The following is an 18,576-nucleotide window of genomic DNA, read 5'->3' as shown; positions in this document are numbered from 1 at the left end:
GTAAAGAATCTCTCCTTGCCAGATCTTATAGTTATCTCCTTTGAGTTCGGGAACATCACATTGAATATCAGAAAAATTAATAGTTTGAGAAGCTGCAAAATTCAAAGGCTTATGTCAAAATTTGAGGCATACTAATCTTAATTGTATCTTTTACCAATGTAAACATACCATAAAATTGAATCTTGTGACATAAAAATTGCCTGTGGGCTAAATTTTTAATTCAATAAGAAACAATTAAACCTTATGATAGAATAATCAAATTATTTGCTTAATATTCATGCTTTACGGGTACAATATGAAAATAATTTAATTTCTATCGTAAATTTTTACTTTATGATAAAATCGACAAATTATCCATACATCATGATGCCTGTGGGTAAATCATGAAAAATAATACGTCATTTTATCCCAATTAATTATACAGATATAATAAAAATTCTTGTGAGATAAAATTCATTATATAAGTATAATTAATTACAATATTATGTCTAATTCCTTATATGATCTTTAACCAACTTAATATATAATTTTAATCAAATATAGATGCTGTGGCTAATCCATAATTAATCAAAATCATAAAGATCACTTAGACATAAAAATTTATTATATGAGAATAAATAGTATTTTGCATTTCAAAATCAAGATACAATATAATTATGAATAAGATTCTCATATAATTTTATAATTGAAATATAATATTATGCATTTGATTTCATATATATATGCATAGAATAAAATGTTCTAGAATATATTCATGCATAAATTAAATCAAAATTCAAAAAACTGTAAAGCACAATGTGTATATAACGTATTAAAAACGACAACGTATCAGAAAAGCCTTATTGGTTTAGTGGTCTGCACATACATTAGTGTTCTTGAAGTCAAGGGTTCGATACCTAGCTAGCACAAAACGTAGGAGTTTTTGTCTTTTTTTTTTTTTTTTTTTTTTTTTTAAAACACTGTTCATCATCTTCAACCTTTAGCGGGTCAAACCCGACCCATACGCAGACCCGTTCGTTTTTCATTCATTCGGACACCATTTTTCACGATTCAAAAGCCAAAATTAAGGAAATCAAACGAAATACATATTTCTAATTTTATTTTTTAAGAAACAAGGCCCTTCATACCATAAACAAAATCAAATCGGAAAATACCGAAAAACGAAAATGGACAAGGCAGAGGCAATTCTTGCTCTGATACCAAATGTTAGAACAAATCTCTTTTAACCTGTGATATTACAAACTACAAAGAAACACAGGTTATTAATAAAATGCGGAAATTACAGATCAAAACATACCTCCAGCCATTGCTATGAAGAGTTTCTTGTTTTGGTTCTTCCAAGCTCTCTCTCTTCCACTCTCTAGATGGTGTATAAGACTGAATTCGAAGGGATGAGCTCAGGGACCAAATTCATGTGCTTATATAGGCATTCTACCATCAAGAATGCATTTATCAGCCATTACCACTCATTATTGGCTGTTACAATTCTTTATTGGCCATTATCATCCATTAACAACCATTCAAAATGGCTTTCAAAACTGATGAGCGTTACAAAATTTCAAAATGTTATGACCATGAATTATTACATATTGCTCCTCATATCTTTATTGCTCTCTCAAATCAGAAATATTATGAACGGCTCTACCAGGTTGCTGAAGGTCGGTCATCATGAAGCTATCTCGCACAATAAACATGATCGTTGGCTTCCAACACCAAATGGCATGGTCAAGTGCAATCTTGACGCATCAATTTTCACAGAAACATAGTTTTTCGGTGCAGGCATTTGCATTCGTGGTCCAGTTGGTAGATTAAGCAAACCAATCTTCTCAATGGAGTTCCTTCACCATCAGAAGCGAAAGCATGAGCTCTCTTTCAAATGAACTTGGTTACCAGCAAGTTCTTTTTGAATATGATTGCAAGACAATTAATGATTGATAGCTGCAACAACACACAATTGGTCTCTCTGATCTCCATGTTATATTAACTAAATGTAGAGCAAATTTTTTCATCTTTCCAAAGGTGAATATGTAAGGAGACAAGTCAATGTTGTCTACTCTCTAACTAGAACATCATTTTATGCCTATAGTCATGTCTTAATCTGACAATATCCCTGTTTGTATCCCATCTTGGATTATGAATGAAATACCATATATAACTTTCTTTCCTATAAAAGAAGTAAACTACACTTTTGTAAGTACTAGTATTCGTATATAATTTATATTCACAATATAATAAATAAACTGGCATTTTAGCTGTCAAAAAAAGGGATTTGGATTTCCTACGGTGGAAAAAAAGACACATTCACGTAGTTGGACGCCATAAAAATTTATGATAAAGATTTGACAGTTCATAAATTATATTGATGAATTTAATTTCAAAAATACTTTTTAAAAATCAACAGTTGGATAAAATAGTAGGAAATCCAAATCCAGAAAAAGCAATTGCGTGTGGCAGATAAATATTGCAAATTAAAGGGAAATTATGAAAGAAAATGTGAAAGGCAAAATAGTCATTATGCCATTTCTTTTACAAGGTAAAGAGTTGCGAGATATGAATAGTTCAAACACGTATACAGCAAAGTTGGATTTTGATCCTAAATAAAGATAAACGTAAAGCAGCCAAGAGAAAAGAAATAAATGCATAATGGTAGTAAATAGTAATGCTAAGTTGAAATTTCATCCGTCACAGTAACAGCATAACTGGATAGGAACCTTCCTCTTCATTTCCCTCCCATGCTATGCACACTACTCAAAAAAACGTTTTACTTTTATTTATTCCTAAAATTTCACTTTCTCAGTCTCTCTCTACCATCTCATCCACTGTTTTATCAATAACACTTAAAACTTGTCCACTACAAACTCTCTTCTTTTCTGATTTCTTTCCTCTCTCTCGCATTTTCATCATGGACCCAGAAACTCAAGAAAAGTATGCCAGTAATGGCAAGGTCATGTTTGGCTCCACCATCCTTCTCTTCCTAATAGTAATCATCGTAGTTTTCGTTCACACCTTCCGCGACTCATGCTTCCGCCGCCACCGCCGCCACCGCCACGCCATTCGAACCGTTTCCTCCGTGGCTTTTAACGAGGGCCTTTGCCCTTCCGTTCTCAAATTCCTTCCCACCTTTACGTATTCCTCCGACACCCACCTCTCCATCCACGATTGCGCCGTCTGCTTGTCGGAGTTCGCCGACGGCGAAGAAGGCCGCTTCCTTCCGAACTGTAACCACGCTTTCCACGCCCATTGCGTTGACATTTGGTTCCACTCTCACTCTAACTGTCCACTTTGCCGAACCCCGGTTCGCCGATACGCCGCGCCAGTCCAACCGTCCTCTGATACTGAACCGGGTTCGGTGGGTTTATCTTCTTATCCTGCACCGGTTTGGTGCCCGAGAAAGTCGTTGGAGCTCGTAGGCATGACAGCGGAGTTAGAACAAAACCCGGTTTCGGAGCCGGGTCATGGATCCACGATATCACGGGTTGGGAATTGAGAGCGTTGAATTATTGGATTCCTTCATATAAGAGATTTTTTGAAGCCTTTAGCGGTTGGTTTTTTAAGTGGCGCCTAGTGTCGCTGACAAATGTGGCGTTTTCTTGTTTAGCCTTGGCTCAACATGTCACGTATCCACTCTTCTTTTTCACTATAAGAAAGGAAGAAATAATATGATTATGATTTTTTTTGTGTGTGTGTGTCAAATTGTATATATATAAATTTTAGTTTAGAAATAAGATTGTTGCACTTGTATGAATGATCATTCATTTTTCAATTCGAATATGGGTCATGCGGGCTCCATGAATGGATGCCACTACCCGAGTGCGATAGCGATATCGTCACTGATGCACAGGATCTAGAAAACGAAATGAATTTTGTCTTCAAAACGACATCTTGTTCTTGTGTCATAAATTTTCCCGTGTGTACGGAATTTGTTTGTTACATGGAGTAGTGTTACTATTACCTTTTTCAAAAATTGAGGTACGGATGTTTTCAAAGTTTTTTTCTTCTTTTTTTTTTTATAAAAAATGTTTGTCAATGCTAGAGTATTAAATGGACCCAAGTTTATCTAAACTCCAAACTCCAAAGCCCGTTAATATATGGGCCCAGAAAGAAGAAGTTAGCACCGTAGAAAGTGTGGTAGTCTACCCAAAAATAGAAAAACCACAAGGGATCAAAATTCAAAACATAATTGAGTGTTCATTATGCATCCCTAAATTAACATTCTGATTATAGCAGTAGCAATAAGCGTTACACGAACACAGAACCATCCAAAGTTGAGGCCTAGCGCATCTCTGTCTCCCATTCTTGTTCCCCACGCCAGTTTATAAACACAAAACATTTTCAACGTTAATCAGAAAACCAAAGCAAAACAAAATGGAAAGCAAAACAAACTACTTGCCGGTCTTGGCCATATGCATGTGCTTGATTATAGCGCACGGTGCGGCGGAAGAAAAAATAGGCAAGGAGCTAATAAAGAGCATATGCAAAAACAGGGGAAACGATGAATTGTGCATGCAGGTGCTTTCCTCGGACCCAGATAGTGATCATGCGGACCTACAGGAGCTGGCATTGATATCGCTGAAGGCGGCGGCATCAAACGCGAGCGGCATACTAAATGATTGTAAGAGAATGATCGACAACCAAGATTTGGAACCTAAGATTCAACAGGGGTTGGCTGATTGCAAAGAGAATCTGTTGGACGCAGAGGGCCAAATTCAGGATGCTGTTGCGTCCATATTGAACAATGACAAGCTTGATGCTCAGGTATGGCTCAAGGCTGCATTGGCTGCGATTGATACATGTGACGATTCTATCCCCGGGGACGATGATGTTCTGTCTAGAAAGAGTGTGTCGTTTCGCCAATTGTGCAACATTGCCGTCGCCATCAACAAGGCCATGTTGGCCGCTCGTACCTAAATTCTAACATGTTTGCTCCTCTCTCTCGTTATGATGCTATATTTTTTTTTTCTTTCTTTCTTCACAATTACGCAAGTCCCGGGGATTTGATCTACAAGGTGGTTTTGAGTTTTTTAGTTAGGTGAGAGAGAATAACTAGCGTTGTGTTGAATTGGGTGTTTGGATTGAATCATGCAAGCACGAATATGTTGTGTTAGAATAATGCACATCGAGAGTGTTAGAGCAGAGTTTTCCTTTTTTTTTTTTTTTCAGAAGCTGTAAAAAAGAAAATCTTATAAGGAAGTCGTTCGGGTTTATTTTGTACATCAACCTTGCACAATATTTAAAATATATAATTTTTGCTATGCATAATAATACTATTAAATTAAATTCAAACAATTTAGGTTTCACATTGCACTATGGCAGGAATTGGGTACGGTACAATTTCACTGATCGCCTGCATATTTTATTTTTACCAACAAGAAAAAAATAATATCAAAGAGGAAATTACAACTTAAAATAAGAACAAAGTGATGAATGAGTGAGTTAATGCATCTATATCAAGTTACTGGCGTAAGCCACTCCGGTCTGGGGCAGCCAGTTATCACCAAGCAAGAAGTTAGAGACCGTAAAATTAGCAGCATCAGTGGCATTAATGACGTGGTAACCCGGCCACGTGACTCTGTTGACAGTGCTAGAACCAGGTCCAGTGTTGTTAAACTCCGCATAATACAAAGTGCTAAAAGCAAAATCACCGTCCCATTCGCGCCACCCAGCAGAATTGATGACAATGTCCATAAAGCTCTGCATGAAAACCGTCCGGGAGTAATTTTTCCAGGGCCTTCCGAGATAAGTTTCAGCGGCATCGATGTTCGTAGCCAAATCATCGGCTGGTCGGATCGTGCAGTTGTGGATGGAAGTGCCCGTGTTTTGATTTGGGTCGGTTCGTCCCTGTGCGGTGATGGCGTTGAATTGGCCACTCATTGGAAGGCGAGGATAGATGTTACAGTTTTGGAACACTGCCGCGGCGTTTCCGAATATGAAATCTACGGTGCCGTAGATGTCGCATTCCCTGTAGAATTGTCGCAGGGAATGGGTGTACAGTGTGTCTTGGTATCCTTCGAAGCTGCAGCTGTAAAACGTGGACAAATCTGCGCCGTTTCGGAGTGCTACCGCCTGGTGCTTCTCTGCTCCGGCAGTGTTGCGGATGGTCATATTTACACCCACGAACCCTGCGCCAACCACCGCTGCAACGTGCATAATATGATTACATCATTCTATTAAGTCATATATTCATAATGGCTAATCATCATGCTTTTTTCAACTAAAAGATTGTTGATCATAATTTTTTTTTTCGTAAACTGTAAGTTTCTACATTTATTTTTTTTATTTCCAATCTTTATTTTGGAAAAAAGTAATGGGAAGAAAGTGACAACAACAGTAACGTTTTTTTCAAACAATTTTTATATTTATTTTCAATCTCAAGACACGGATGAAAATTGACAATATTCTCTTTAATTTAATTTAATTTTTAAGCTAAAAAGTGGAAAAGTAATTTTATATTAATAATATTAGCAGTCAGTAGAGACAATATGATCATTTTCAAAAAAGAATATTTATTTAAATCTTATTATTAAAAATAATGCATGAATAATATAGTTCTTTTTAATTTCTTTTGTATAATTATTTTGCAATGAGATGTATTCTATGTGAATTCATATATAAATAAAAAAAAAGTAATTTATATGTTAAACTTAAAATATTCATTTCAATAATTGTTTTTTACTCAAAGATTAAAAAAATTCTTAATATGATATATGAGTGGAGATGGAATACTATAGTAGTTCTACTAATAATAGACCACTTTTTATGGTGATCATGCAGTAGTACGTACCAAATGTCGCTGACTTAAAAGTTGTCCAGCCATCAACAACACTGCGATTCCCAGTAATAATTGTCTTGTTGATGCCATCTCCAACCATCATCAAATACGTCTTTTTCTTATCAATAGACACATTTTCCTCGTAAACACCGGCGGTGACGTAGATCAGGAAGTACCCCGCCGTGGATGCAGTCTTGTTCGGGGCCGCGGCGAGGGCGTCGCCGATGGTGGTGAAGTTTCCGCTTCCATCTTTACTCACCGTCACAATGTCTTTTACCTTAACCACGTCGCCCACCGTCGCCGCCTGAAGGAGCTTTCTCTTACTCACCGACTCGTAGATCGCGCGCGTTCTGCTGGACATCTCGAGCGGCAAACGCCCGTTTCGAAAGCCACGCTGCTTGGCGTTTGGCTGAAACACGGAGACATTAGCGTCGCTGGGGACCCACCCCTTTGTGAAGAGTGCCAGAGAGACGCTGTAGAGCTTGGTGTCGTTGGAGAGCGGAACGGAGAGTCCGTTCCTGACGCGCCATGCGGAGGCGGTGGCTTGAAGGCCTTCCAAGCAGGTTTGTTGGTTGGTTAGAATGGCACTTAAAAGGGTTTGAATGTCGTCAGCTTGTGAAGTGGGTAAAAGCCTCGTTGTTCTGTTCAGCGTTTCGAAGGAACTGGAGAGAAAATCTATGTTGAGTTCGGCGAGGGTTTGGCAATCTTCCAGGGCGTGGATTGCGGAGGTTGAAAGATAGGAACGGTGGTATCTGTTAACTAAGTTCAAGAAATTGGTGGCTTTTGAAAGAGACTTTCTGACCGAGAACCGGCCATAGTCGTAAACGTTGCCGTTTTGGGGAGGGAGCACGGAGTTGCAATAAGATGGGTCTGGGGTGGACTTGCATATTGTTCCTGGAGAAACAGAAGTGTTGGGAGTGATTTCAGCCAAGGCTTGAGAGGCTAATAGGAGGATGAGAAAGGTTAACTTCTTCTTGCCCATTGGAACTTTTATGATTTATCACTCTGATGGAAATTGTGTTGCATCACTTGCAATTTATAGTGGAAATCCAGAGGTTTTTTTAATTCATAAATATTCCGTATATTGTTGGCTTAGTGGCTGCTAAATTAAGTGCAACTATGCAATGCTAACCATGGACCAGTCTTTGCAAATTGTAATGAGAAAAGGATTATGTTTGGCAAGTACATTTGCACAATTATGAACGTGTCATATACTATTTCTATGTATTGTTTCCATTTCCACTCTTTTTTAAGATACTATTTCATTATATTATATTGCTTCCATTATCTCTATTCTTTTACAGAATATATACATCCTGGTCAAAAAACTTTTTCTTTTCTTTTGTCAAACGGAGTTGTCTTCAACCTAATTAATCTCACACGTATCCAATTAGTTTAATAGTTTTTGCCAAATACAGATGGAGTCTAACATGTTGTACAAAAATGTTGACTTTTATGTCACAAGGTCAATTGATGATTCGATGGAACGCACACTTTATAAATTAATCCTCGGAAATTGACGTCACTGTATTTTCCTTTCCAACAATATTTACCGTGGAGGAGAGAAAGCAAAGTTCCAAAAAAAGTTTAAAATTTGAAATAAAAGAAAAATAAAAATTGTTTCTAAAATTTTTTTTTCTCAGTAATAATTGTATTTTCATATTGTTTCAATTAAATAAAAATTTATCATCATCTATAATTTTTTCCTTTCTATTTTCTTTTTTTTATCCAAACATATCATTACGTATGATCAAACAACTTAATTAAAACTTTATCCTATAAATTCTTATTGAATGAATATTAATACCATAAGTTTGAACATAAAACTCATTATAATATGTTTAATGGAACTCGTTGTGATTAATCACATTAAAAAGTTCAATTAAACAATTTTTTGAATAAGAGGCATCGACCATTTAAACAATTTTAAACATCATAGGATTCAAGCATAAAATGGAAAAAGACGGAAGGCAGTCAGAACGGAAAGAAAGCGTTTGGTAAAGACTTGCCTATCTTTTGGTAACAAGGCATTTGGAATTATGCACTTATAGTCAATGATGCCTAACTCGTTGCATGACTCATAACGTATATCTTGGTTTAACATTGAAATTAGGTAAATTGTGTATCAAAATCCAAATTCATAATTTTATTGTGTATTTGAGATTAAATACATAACATAATTATGATTTCATTGTGTATGAATATACACACACAATGATTCAGCGAAAGAAAATATACATTCGCAACTGAATACATAACATAATTACAATTCCATTGAATCTAAAAAAAAAAAAGTGTGGAGGCGGAAGAATGAAAAAGGAAAAACACGGATGGGAAGCGGCGCAAATGTAATTAGGGAAAGGAAAAAGGTGATGAGAGAAGGAGAAGGGGGTCTAAGGAAATGGCTAAAGGGCAGTGAGGTCTTTTCCTACCTTTTTTAGAAATCTAGGGATGGGAAGAGTAAAATAAGGCTGAGAATAGCAATTTCTAAATTCTAGCTTAATAGTCCTTTGCTCCTATGTGATTCTAGGTCCAATGTGAGTTCGATGTCCATTAATTGCCTAGAACTTGGTCTAAAATTTGGGAGGGTGTAGTATTGTAAATATATAAATAATGAGCATTAAATTAGTAGAAATTTGTACCTTTTAATATTGTTGTCATTACTATAAATTTAAGAATCTATTGCGATTTTCTTGGGAATTTTTTTGCAAGTTTTTTCTGCTAAATTTGTTATGCGTACCGATATGATTTTTTTTTTCATGTAGATTTAAATTCACAGGGAATTTTGCTAGAAGCTTTTACATTTTTTTTGATGAATTTTCTTTATTTAAATCTATAGGTGGGTTTTAAATATTTTTTTCTAGATTTCTACTACAAATTCATCTATTAGTTCTAATTTCTTTTTATTTACATAAAACAACAAAAGTAATTCCAACAAAATCATCTACAAATTTAAAAATTTTTAAAATTTAGCTGACTTATCTGCAAGTAATTTCTGCTTATTTATTTAGGTGTTATCAACATTCTCTCCCCCTCAATCATCAAGAACACCTCGTTAACAACCAAATCTACCTTATAAAACACTCATCTTCTTGTTTCACATAACATTTCTACTTGTTTTTTCAGGTATTATCAATATTCAAACAAGTAAACTTAAAAATCAAGAGATTTCTTAACAATTTTCCGATTTTTGATTAAGAAAGAAATTTTATTGAAATTGTCCAGTTCGTCATTTGAAACCATATTACATTCCGGATATGATGAATTGGAAAGATATTTTGCAAGTATATAATTATTTTAAATAAATTCATAAGTATATAAAGGGGAGTTGTAGGCAATTTTTTTTCTTTAAGTATTTAATATATTTGTAAACTTAGAACTCAAATTTAAACATATTGATAAAGTTACAACATTCGTATTTTAATTCATCCACATACTCATGACACCATGAAAATTTAGGTGTAGAATTAATCAAATTACTATTAGTATACATATTTTTAAATTTATATAAATTCAATAATTGCAAAATTACTATTAGTATACATATTTTAATTCCTTGATAACCATTAGGATTGCCTAGGCAACACCTAAAAGCAATCTTATTCATTCGTACGACATACATACTAAATGTAGAAACAAGCGTGCCAAAACCACAGTAATTGAACAACTTTACTCTGTTTGAGTTGAACTATATCAATCCACCCGAGTATGGGACACCAGTTTGAGGTAAATGTAGAAACAAGCGTGCCAAAACCACAGTAATTGAACAACTTTACTCTGTTTGAGTTGAACTATATCAATCCACCCTATCCATGCCCAAGAAGTTTGACACAGTGAAATTGGTTGCATCTATGGCATTATTGATAACGAGATATTCTGGCCATGTCACTCGGTTTGTAGTGTCTGAACCAGGTCCCGTGTTATTATATTCTGCATAGTACAAGGTACTCAATGCAAAATCAGCACTCCATTCATGCCAACCAACGGGGTTTATTATATATAAAGGATTGCATGATAATTGTCCTTGAATATTGCTTCCATGGTCTCCCAAGGTAGGCTTTCACAATGCCAACATTTGGAGTCAAATCATTAGCGGCTTTAATAATTACATTATGTATGGAAATTCCTGTGTTTTGATTTGCGTTAGATTGACCCTAAGCTGTGATCGTGTTGAATTGTCCACCGAGGGGGAGACGAGAATAAATGTTACAGTTTTGTAGAGCAACAAAAGAATTACCAAATATGTAGTCAGCTGTGGTCAACTTAGGAGGAACATATAAAGTTTACTATAAACGTGCAAACGTGCATGTATGTAAGTATTTCTTGGGATTATATTTATTCGTTTAAATTGCTATTAAGATTTGTTTTGGTACATGCTTTATTATCTGTGGGACATATAAAATGAAAGCTTATAATTAACGACACAAAGTGGTTGCTCTTTGACAAATATATGTCCAAGTAATATCTAGACACGAACGTTGACGTTGATCACGCCCCCGAATGCTAATGACAAAATTGGTTATTGGGCCAAAGGTATGGACCATAAAACTAACAGAAATGTTGGTCCACAAATTGAGAAGAAGTCTATGAAGTTCATCTGCATGTGCCACCGGTCCATGGGGACTGACCACGATTATGCACGCAATTGGTACAATCGCATGCACAGAAAAAGTTGTTCACCTCACAGTAATCATCAATACATCCCGACAACTCTATTGCTCCTCCACAAGTTTTAAACATACTGGTTTAATTTTATTATACTCCCAACTCACAAGTAGAAAAACATGTATGTGTTGTATTGAGGAAATTAAGATATATTGAGAATTTTACATTACTTGATTCTACTCATCAATTGCACATTTCAAGTTAATTTTGTATGTCTTTCTATAAAACTAGCCCTTTCAAAAGAACAGAAATATACTGCAAAAGGCGTTACCCTTTAATTCCAGCCATTCAGAATTGGAGACCAATAGACAAGAATTGGCCTGAAGCAATATATTTGAAGCTTGTTCCTACAAGAAAAGCAGATGTGAAATAAGAGAGAGGAAAAGGGACTTCAAGCTCCAGTACTTGATGCAGGAGCCAAAATGATTAAGGATCTCACGCATAATAACACGTTGCATACTCGAGAGTTCAATTAATCGAGGTGGCATATTTAACCTAGTCAGCATGAGGTCCATGTCACATTATGACAAAAGCTAGCTCATTTTTTCTCAAAAAATTTAAAAATATAAATCTATCTAGTTTCACACTCTCAACGTGAAACACCCCACTCCATGTTACAATCCAACCACTCTATTTATCCACAGCACGTACCCTTCTAGCTAGCTGCACAATCACACTTACACAGTAATTCTAATCCACCTCTTATCACATCATGAACAACCTCACACTTGCATCCATTCTGACCGTGATTTCTGCGCTACTACTCTTCTTGGGAACAACTCATTTCACTAACACCCCAATAACAATAACAAGAGCCCCAGATCAAAAACACCTCCACCATTTCCAAAAGCACATACAAGTAGTAGCCAAATCCACATGCCAAGGAACACTCTACCCAGACCTATGTGTCTCAACACTTGCCACATTCCCAGATCTCGCCACAAAATCTGTCCCACAAGTGATATCCTCAGTGGTGAACCACACCATGTACGAGGTAAGATCATCGTCCTACAATTGCAGCGGCCTCAAAAAGATGCTCAAAAACCTCAACCCACTCGACCAGAGAGCCCTCGACGACTGTCTCAAACTGTTCGAAGACACCAACGTTGAGCTCAAAGCCACCATCGACGATCTCTCCAAGAGCACCATAGGGTCGAAGCGGCACCATGACCTGCAGACTATGTTAAGCGGAGCAATGACCAACTTGTACACGTGCCTCGATGGATTTGCTTACAGCAAAGGACGCGTGAGGGACAGAATCGAGAAGAAGCTGCTTGAGATATCGCACCACGTGAGCAACTCGTTGGCCATGCTGAACAAAGTGCCTGGAGTGAAGAAATTAACAACTTCGGAATCTGTGGTTTTCCCCGAATATGGAAACATGAAAAAGGGTTTCCCCTCGTGGGTGTCCTCCAAAGACCGAAAGCTTCTTCAAGCTAAAGTGAAAGAGACCAAGTTCGATCTTCTTGTAGCGAAAGATGGCACTGGCAACTTCACCACTATAGGGGAAGCACTCGCTGTGGCTCCCAACTCCAGCACAACCAGGTACGTAACAAAAAAGATTTTTTCACACCAATGTGATGGATTATAATTTACACTAGTATGTATAAATGAATAATATAGTAATTAACAAATGGGATACAAAGAGAAAAAGAGAGAGGTGTTGGTAGAGAGTGAAATTTTTTTTAAAAGATTTTTTTATTAATGCCTTGTATTTGATTGGGAAATGTATACACTATACAGTGAGATTTTTTTATGTAAGAATCGGATGAATAAATATTAACAGTTAAATTAAAACGAGTAACATATAACTCTTTTTAAAAATCACATTACACTTTTTAAGTAATCGTGTAATTTTAAATCTGATTATCTATGCATACTTTTTTTTAAGGTGATTATCTATTTATACTTATATCACTTAGATTTATTGTTTTCAAGCTCCTACAGTCCTACTTTGATTTACATATATATATATATGTAAACTTAGATGTGTGTGATTGATATAACTGCAGGTTTGTGATACACATAAAAGAGGGGGCATACTTCGAGAATGTGGAAGTGATAAGGAAGAAGACGAATCTGATGTTTGTTGGAGACGGGATTGGAAAGACAGTAGTGAAAGGCAGTAGGAATGTTGTGGATGGGTGGACCACTTTTCAATCTGCTACTGTTGGTATGTCTTCCCTTCTTCCTACCTTCTCTGATATTATTTTTAATTTGTTAATTTTTTGTTTGCTATGACATTCCAACTTTGAAAATGAAAAATAGGTATAATATATATAGTATATGTTCATAAGTGAGATTTGATCTATAGTCTCGAAAATTAGTATCAATTTGTTTAAACTATTTTTTTAAAATAAATAATTAAGATTTATTTTTTAAAATAAACAAAAAATTATCATTTTTAAGTAAAAATAATTTAGACAAATATATTAAAAAAATATAAAATTAATATATTATTAAAATAAACACTTATTTCAACAAATAATTTTAAACAAACACATCCTTAATAAAGTTTGATAAATTCTTTTACTTTGAGGTGGCCGATGTGGTTGATATATAGTATGTCAAAGACAGAAAAAAGCATAAGAAAAAGTTAGAACAAGACAAGGAAAATGGCAACTTGATGATGAGCCCACATGCTGGTTTAAAAATTATTACTAAATTAATTTTGGCAGGTGATTTTGTAGTTAAAATACATAATGTAGATGTGGGAAAATCATTTTTAAATGGTTTGGACAGACCACGGACTACTACTTGGGTTTGTCAGGGCATCGTGCACTGCATTGAAAAATAGCGTTGTAGAGGTTGATGCATTTTCTGATGCGCTCTGTTGTCCTTAAAATTCAGATATCACACAGGACAGTGTCGGTTATTTAACAAATGGCTATGAATATTACGACAACTTATGATAGATTCATGTCATGGGCTCATGGCCACAAGTAATTAAAATGCTTTTTATTTATTTATTTATGTGTACACTAGTAAAATGTTACCTCTTATCTTGTGAGACACTAGAGCACAACTTGGTTTTTGAATGTTTGAATAGAACCAAGGAAAGTTCAAAAGACAAAAGGCTTTGCCATTTTAAAATCTTCGAGGATTCTGCTTCCCGTGATTGAACATAATGCTGAAAAAATGATAGGTGAGGGCCCATGTATATATGTTTAATTTATATCGGAAGGTCAATTTACAGTTTCACGGCCCCTCCCAATCACAATATTCACAAGCAAGGATGTACATACTACTGTAGCGATTGAAAATTTGAAAGGAAAGAGGCAAAACAACCAAAACAAAAAGTTTATAATTAGGAAACACAATTAAAATAACATAAGGCAGTTACTTTTATATATATAACAAGAGCACGCACAAATAAATATATTATGTAGAATAAGATGATTGTTTTATTCTCACTCAAGAGTAACATACTCAGAGATTCTGAGTGTGGGTCAGGCCAATCGATTTGTGTATTTATACTGGCTTTTGCTTTACTTATGAGCATATAATAGTACGTATATTGAGTTTTATCTTAAAATAATTTAAATGATTTTCATTTAATCTTATAAAACTTTTTTTTAATACATCAGTTCCCATTATATCTCTTTTCTGCAACTGTATTATAAACATGACTCCTGTTCCCCCTCTCAATTAGTTTTAAAATTATTTTCAAAGGCATGTTGCAAGTTTAAACTACCACCCCAGTTATCAATCATGTATACATCAAATATAAATAGTGTCAAAGTGGTGATAGTATGATTGGTTACAATGCTGACTAGCAAGATTCTAAAATGTAAAATGCTTGTTTTTCTTGGTGATCATTGCCGGTCTATTATTCCTATTCCGGGAATAAATTGTGTTTTTCGGTGTTCTGTGTAGTTTTTCCAGTTATATTGCAATCCAATAATATCAATTGGACTTCTCCATCAGACAACGTATCTAAATCACAACTATATTAGCAAATATATATTGTAAATAAATCAAATTTCTTTTTTTTTTTTTGTTAAGTTAGCAGCAATAAACCTAGATTTGGGATCTCCTGGCCGAAAGCATGTTTCCTTTTATAATATTTTTCCGAGATATGAGTGGCGACACCATTTTTTGGAAAGAAAATGACGTGGGTAATCTTGGTGAAAGATAGAAAAAGAACAGAAAAAATTGAAATACATAACTGGTGTAGAGTAATGAGAAGGAAAAAAACAATGGATAGAAAAGCGATAAAAGTCATGTATAAGTATGTAGAGAGTAAAACTTTTATAAGACAAAAGAACAATACATGTAGGCAGGAGCAGGACTATCTTTGGCCTTAGGTTCATTTTTTATTTGTATTTTCGCGAAAAGTAGAATTACCTCTGTGCTGGGTCAAAGTAAAGGGTCCACATGTCTATCCACGCCCACCTAAAGAGAATTCTATTCTGGATCTGCATAATTCTCATCACAACCCAACTACTTTTCAGTGCCATTGGGTCCACTTTGCTTGTTATTTCTTCTATGCTTTTCCTTTTGCTTTACTGCTTTTGCTTTAACAAATAAAAAATGCTTCTAGTTTTTCTTTTGGATGCACGTGGATAAAAGAAAGGTGAATTTTATGATCTTTGTAATTCATGTGACAAATAATGTGTAGAACAAAGTTAACAGACTTATAGTTTTCTTTCTTCTTTTCAATGATAGAACAAAGTTGCCTTTTATTGTTCAATTATGAACAATGATCCAAAATCTAATATAACAGCTATGACAATTATGGTATGTTGCAGCTGTAGTAGGAGCAGGATTCATAGCAAAGGGTATAACATTTGAGAACTCAGCAGGGCCTGACAAACACCAAGCTGTGGCACTTAGAAGTGGTGCTGACTTCTCAGCTTTCTACCAATGCAGTTTCGTTGGCTACCAAGACACTCTCTACGTGCATTCCCTACGCCAATTCTACCGTGAATGCGACATTTACGGTACTGTAGACTTCATTTTCGGCAATGCAGCTGTGGTATTCCAAAACTGCAACTTATACGCACGCAAGCCAAACGAAAACCAGAAGAACTTGTTCACCGCACAAGGCAGAGAGGACCCTAACCAAAACACTGGCATATCCATCTTGAACTGCAAGATTGCAGCTGCAGCAGATTTGATCCCTGTGAAATCCTCCTTCAAGAGCTACCTAGGACGTCCTTGGAAAATGTACTCTAGGACTGTTGTCCTAAAATCTTTCGTGGAGGATCTGATTGACCCAGCAGGGTGGTTGGAATGGAATGAAACATTTGCATTGGATACGTTGTATTATGGGGAGTACATGAATAGAGGTCCAGGTGCAAACACAAATGGTAGGGTAACGTGGCCAGGTTATAGGGTAATTAACAGCTCCACTGAGGCAACCCAATTCACAGTTGGGCAGTTTATTCAAGGCAATGATTGGTTGAACAGTACTGGCATTCCATTCTTCTCTGGTTTGGTTTGAGTTGAGAAATATTTTTAGATAGAGCGTGGTTCGAATTCTCAGTTTTCAGCGATAACTGAACCTAGGAGATCACGTGATTTGTAAGGTTACGTGTGTATTACTACTTCATTAGAGTTCCTATAGTATAGGGCTATTATATTTATGGCAGTCACGTGATCACTATACCCAAAAATTACGTACTCTTGTGAGGGATTATGTTAGTGCTCTATATAATAAAAGCAACTAACCCCACCAGAGATATCCCCATTATGCACTAAATTTCTTTTTAGAAAAATGCATCATTGAAATGCACTCGGAAATTAAATCTCATTATTTTTCTTAAAAGAAAAATCATAATCTAATAGTTACATATTTCCTTAGTAGTATAAATATGTTGTTGCATGTAACTTATGGGATATGAGATTCATTTATTAAATAATAGTTAAAACACTTACTAAGAACGAATGGTAAAGTATATATAAATTAAAATTAATACTAGTAATTAGGATGCATGAAGCTTTTTTATTTTATTTTATTAATTCACAAAATACAATGATTTTGTTTTTTTTAAAAAGCCACAATAAAATGATAAAGAGAGATCTTGCTTGTAAAAATTGTTTAACTGCATGACCTTGTTAATCTCATACATAAAGAATTAAATATAATATTCAAGCATGGCACAAATTTAAGTAAATATAAAATAATATTTGAAAAATATAAAATTATTAAAAACAAAATATTTTTTTATTAATTTGTAATATATTATAGATAATATATCTAGCATATTATATATGTGTACTTGTCATTAAAAGTAATAAAATTATTAATTCAATATTTTTATTTTTCTAACTTCCTACGAAAGTCTTTTAAAAATGAGATTACTTTATAGAAATTAATTTGAAACGAAAACGATTTAAGAAATATTTTTCCTAAATAATTAAAAATAATTTATTAGAAATTTATTTTAATAATTCATTAGTTTATATTTTTTTTTTATTAAACAATGTAGTGAATTAGATTTGAGGAGTTCAATAGTATTACCAACAAGATCTTCATATCGACGAGATTTAAATTATCTCAAATCTGTCCACCTTTATTAGTTTAAATTATAAAATTAAAAGTTTGATGATGATGATAATATTAATACTAAATTTATTTTAACGTGACATAAGAATACACAAAAAGAATCTATAATTATTCATCACAACTATAACTTGAAAATTTTAAATAAGCAATAAACAATTTTAAAAAAAATTATGAAAACTTTATTGAGGCCTCATTCACCTAATGACAGGGATGGCCTGCTGAATGGAGCCTCATTTCATTTGGTTTTGGGTTGGCCCAACCTCCACCCAATTTGTTAACTAGCTAAACCCTCTTCTAGGCCTGAAGTAATGGAAACGTGACAACGTGGCATCTTCAAAAGGACAAGGTATTAGAACGTCATTGATCACCCCGTAGCTCATGAAATAACGAAGCTAACTTCAAATGATCATCTCCAACCAAACTGGGTAAACAATTCCTTCATACATATCATACTACCAAGCAGATGTGCCCCGTTACTAGCAATGTATGGAATGGGCCAGTCTATATTCCTCTTGTTTTTAGGCCCATGGGCGTCAGTGCCTATAAAACATCATAACTTTGAGCCGAGCCTCCGAGGGGAAAAAAGACCGTCTTCATGGATAAAATAAAGAAGGATGGACAAGTTGTTATT

General features: G+C 35.0%; 4 protein-coding genes across 4 annotated transcripts; 3 read left to right on the top strand and 1 right to left on the bottom strand.

The window, feature by feature from the left end:
- Window positions 1-2,902: 2,902 nt before the first annotated feature.
- On the top strand, window positions 2,903-3,487 carry LOC102669188 (RING-H2 finger protein ATL2). Its single transcript, XM_006574480.4, has one exon. It carries the CDS (start codon window positions 2,903-2,905, stop codon window positions 3,485-3,487), a length of 585 nt encoding a protein of 194 aa, XP_006574543.2.
- On the top strand, window positions 3,467-5,219 carry LOC100803408 (pectinesterase inhibitor 3). Its single transcript, XM_003519710.5, has one exon. It carries the CDS (start codon window positions 4,366-4,368, stop codon window positions 4,906-4,908), a length of 543 nt encoding a protein of 180 aa, XP_003519758.1. The 5' UTR covers window positions 3,467-4,365; the 3' UTR covers window positions 4,909-5,219.
- Window positions 5,220-5,248: 29 nt separating this feature from the next.
- On the bottom strand, window positions 5,249-7,958 carry LOC100780568 (probable pectinesterase/pectinesterase inhibitor 41). Its single transcript, XM_003518932.5, has 2 exons — window positions 6,782-7,958; window positions 5,249-6,134 (listed from the first exon to the last, which is right to left on the bottom strand). The coding sequence occupies exons 1-2, from the start codon at window positions 7,749-7,751 to the stop codon at window positions 5,443-5,445; spliced, it is 1,662 nt and encodes a 553-aa protein (XP_003518980.1). The 5' UTR covers window positions 7,752-7,958; the 3' UTR covers window positions 5,249-5,442.
- A 4,073-nt stretch (window positions 7,959-12,031) lies between these two features.
- Window positions 12,032-17,022, top strand: LOC100802881 (pectinesterase). The gene is made up of 3 exons (XM_003519709.5): window positions 12,032-12,979; window positions 13,447-13,607; window positions 16,186-17,022. The coding sequence occupies exons 1-3, from the start codon at window positions 12,147-12,149 to the stop codon at window positions 16,878-16,880; spliced, it is 1,689 nt and encodes a 562-aa protein (XP_003519757.1). The 5' UTR covers window positions 12,032-12,146; the 3' UTR covers window positions 16,881-17,022.
- Window positions 17,023-18,576: the final 1,554 nt, after the last annotated feature.

The sequence above is a fragment of the Glycine max genome, chromosome 2 (assembly GCF_000004515.6).
Source record: "Glycine max cultivar Williams 82 chromosome 2, Glycine_max_v4.0, whole genome shotgun sequence".
Classification (NCBI taxonomy): Eukaryota; Viridiplantae; Streptophyta; class Magnoliopsida; order Fabales; family Fabaceae; genus Glycine; species Glycine max.
This window is presented reverse-complemented; position numbering and strand designations above follow the sequence as displayed.

Bases quoted from the DNA above. Each gene is read 5' to 3' on its own strand.
- LOC102669188 (XM_006574480.4), top strand. From the start codon at position 2,903: ATGGACCCAGAAACTCAAGAAAAGTATGCCAGTAATGGCAAGGTCATG.
- LOC100803408 (XM_003519710.5), top strand. From the start codon at position 4,366: ATGGAAAGCAAAACAAACTACTTGCCGGTCTTGGCCATATGCATGTGC.
- LOC100780568 (XM_003518932.5), bottom strand. From the start codon at position 7,751: ATGGGCAAGAAGAAGTTAACCTTTCTCATCCTCCTATTAGCCTCTCAA. The intron at 6,135-6,781 runs GTACGTACTACT...TGCACGTTGCAG, and splicing joins TTTTAAGTCAGCGACATTTG to CGGTGGTTGGCGCAGGGTTC.
- LOC100802881 (XM_003519709.5), top strand. From the start codon at position 12,147: ATGAACAACCTCACACTTGCATCCATTCTGACCGTGATTTCTGCGCTA. The intron at 12,980-13,446 runs GTACGTAACAAA...ATATAACTGCAG, and splicing joins CCCAACTCCAGCACAACCAG to GTTTGTGATACACATAAAAG. The intron at 13,608-16,185 runs GTATGTCTTCCC...GGTATGTTGCAG, and splicing joins TTTTCAATCTGCTACTGTTG to CTGTAGTAGGAGCAGGATTC.